We start from the raw sequence: 2,908 nt of genomic DNA on the forward strand, positions 1-2,908 counted from the left end.
GTAGCACTTCATGCTCTCCCAGCTGGTGACAAGCTTCTCTGTCTCCTCATCACAGGTGTGACACTTACCCGAGCAGCTTAGTGGTGCAGGTGTCTATCTAGTCGTCAAGTTCAGACATAACCTCTTGATTTTCCGGCCTCGTCGATTGTGAGCAGAGACTTCGCATATTTTTGCTAAGAAAAGGCATTTTGGATGAAGAAGAAGCGGCCACTTGTCGATACGACCCCATCCGGCGTGGAATGACGCAATGATTACAGGGAAAGAAAGGTTAGGTCTAGGAAGAGTTGAGGGGTGAATGAGGGAGGGAAAGAAGAGAGGGGGAGAGAGTACTGGTGCCTGTAGTACAGGTGTCTTGTACATGACCTCGACCTCATCGGCCTGCACTGTTTGAGGCTGACGAAAATGGGCGAGAGAAGAGAAGAAATAGAACGAGTGAGGACATGGAGAATCCATGGAGGAAAGTAGAAAGCACAGATGCGCCACAGACTCAATTCCGATCGGGAGCGGAGTAGACGACAACAGAACGGAACGGATTTCAAGGGTTAAAAATTCGGGGTTCACATTTGTTACATGCACCTGAGACTCAACCGATGCATAAACTCGATACACATTCCCTCACCTTGTGTGTACCATAAACACGAGTGTGAAATCTCCGCTGACGAGGAAATCTAGGGCTTAGCATGAGCCCTCCTTCGTTGGAAAGCCCTGCACTTCTGTTGTCGCACTCCTCTTTGCTATTCTCATTCCTTCCTCAGCCATTCCAAAGTCTTGCTGTGCTTCTCCAACGTCTTTGTAGTTTGGTGTTGGCGCCAATCCCTGTCTGCGGAGATACAAGCACGGTGTGATGGAGGTGGTCCGCGAGACGCAGGACCGGTAGGGGAGAGGCCAGGACTCTGCCGCCCTCCCTCACGCAACCCCTGGTCCAGGCCGCGCTCCTCTTCCCTATGCCCCCGGCCACCTTTCTCGTCGGACCTCTTGCTCTCACCACATTGAACCTTCAGCGCTTTCCCTCTTCCCTTCGTATCAGAACACGTTCCCTCTCTTCGACTTCCTGCAAGCGAGCTCCCCCGCCCTTCCTCTTCCCCTCCCTCACTTGCCTCTCGTCCCACGCCCCTCCCTAACGTCGATCCTTACCTCTCCTTGTCCCCTCCTCCTTCTTCTTGGCGTCCTCTCGATTGCCCGGCAAAGTGGAGAGATCGAAGTAGTGCCTGAGCATGCGCCCGTCTCGCTCGCAGGGGGCAGGGAGGCGAGGCTGTAGGGAAAACAGGGGAGACAAGGGAAGGGAGTCGCGCGGGCAGAGAAAGAAGAGGGTAGCCTCTTGATTTGTGAAACCTCATTTTCCTCGTTCTCTCTCCACTTTCTCTCTCTTCTTTCCGCTCCGCCTCTCTGCTCGGGCCACGAACCTCTCTTCCCTCCCTCTTTCCCCCCCTCCCTCCTTCCCACTCGCCGACCTGTGTCGACATCGGGTGTTCGTGTTCAGCACGACAGGTGGGCTGGTTCTCTTCCTGTGCGACAAAAGAAAATCACAGAAAGGGTGGTAAGGCGAAAGGGACTAGGAGGCATGCAGGAATCGTCTCTTTTTTTCCGGAAACAACACAAAAAGGAGACATAGGAGCAGGACAGGAACCAGAATCGGCGGGCGTGACCCACAGCGTAGAGCATCGACAGACCTGGTAGCCAAGAGGCACCTCCCACTGCCTCGTCTGAGAAACCACGTTGTAGTAAAAGGCACGCCCTGTCCCCTCTTCGCACAGCTTCACCCACGTCTCGTCCAGGGCGGGCTCGGAGCCGGGAAGCGGAGGAGAATTCGGGGAGTCCGCGTCGGGGAGTAGGAGGGGAACCTGGGGGTGGGAGTGGGAGGGAAGAAAGGGGAGGGCGGCCCGGTTGGATAAGGCGGGACATAGTGTGGACATGCGGTGGAGCGCGCGCAAGGATCAGGCGGTGGAGGTCCCCTCGGGCCTTGCCCTGGCCCCGGGCTCTTGCCAGCGGCACTTGATGCTCGCCTGTTCGGTCATCCCCACCCCAATTTCGCTCCCATCGCCACCGGCGTCATTTACACCGCGCCCCTTACGCTCTCACCATTCCTCTCCTCTCCCTCTTAACCCCCATCCCCGCTACCCACTCCTCTCTATCACCTTTTCCAGGGCTGCATGCAGCTTCATCAGCCCAGGCGGTAGCTGTGGGCCGCAGATAGAGGCCGCGTGTCCCCGTACTAACCCTAACCGTACAGGGAGGGTTCTGAGGAAGGCGGGAGGGAGAGGGAGGGAGGGAAGGGGGGGAAAAGGGAGAGAGGGGGGAGACTTCCAAGAGCATGCACCCGTCCGCTCGTGATAGTAATACTTAGCCCCCGTAGCGGGATCTATAGCGGGTGCCCAGTGCGGAGGGAGCTGAGGACAGGAAAGCGCACCCCCAGGGGGCCTGGCAGAGGCATCAAGGCCATCAGTCTTGTCACTACCCTGATCAACCCTCGCGTCCGCAGGCCATGCTGCCGATACCTCATTCACGTTCCCTTTTGATTCCACTGCTGGCGCTACAGGTGTTCCGTTCTGAAGCACCCCTGTCTGTCTGTCTTCTCTCACCAACTCTGCTCCGGATATACCGTGCGCGGCCATCTCGCCGTCCCTGAAAACCGTTCTCGCATTCGCACTCCCGTCTCTATGATCACCTTGTTCCTCCACGGTTGACTCCCCATTCACTTCCGCTGCGCGATCCTTTCCGTGGACGTCCTGGACTGTGTCTAGAGTTGTCTCCGCCGGCCCACCCTCTTCGCATATATCCTCGGTCTTGTACCTTTTCTGGCCCCTTCCGGAAGGAAACGCCCCTGCTGGTTGGAAAAACCGTTGCATCATCTTCTTTTCCCTGTATGACGTGTGTACACGTAATTGTCTTTGATTCGGACCCGTAAGAG

General features: G+C 56.8%; 1 protein-coding gene across 1 annotated transcript; it reads right to left on the reverse strand.

Moving 5' to 3' along the window:
- Positions 1 to 740: 740 nt before the first annotated feature.
- Positions 741 to 2,431, reverse strand: NGA_0714310 (uncharacterized protein; the record flags this gene model as incomplete). Its single annotated transcript, XM_005852417.1, has 5 exons — positions 741 to 1,009; positions 1,135 to 1,315; positions 1,404 to 1,451; positions 1,671 to 1,841; positions 2,408 to 2,431. The coding sequence occupies 5 exons, from the start codon at positions 2,429 to 2,431 to the stop codon at positions 741 to 743; spliced, it is 693 nt and encodes a 230-aa protein (XP_005852479.1).
- Positions 2,432 to 2,908: the final 477 nt, after the last annotated feature.

This window comes from Nannochloropsis gaditana, assembly GCF_000240725.1.
Source record: "Nannochloropsis gaditana CCMP526 unplaced genomic scaffold scaffold1265, whole genome shotgun sequence".
NCBI lineage: Eukaryota > Eustigmatophyceae > Eustigmatales > Monodopsidaceae > Microchloropsis > Microchloropsis gaditana.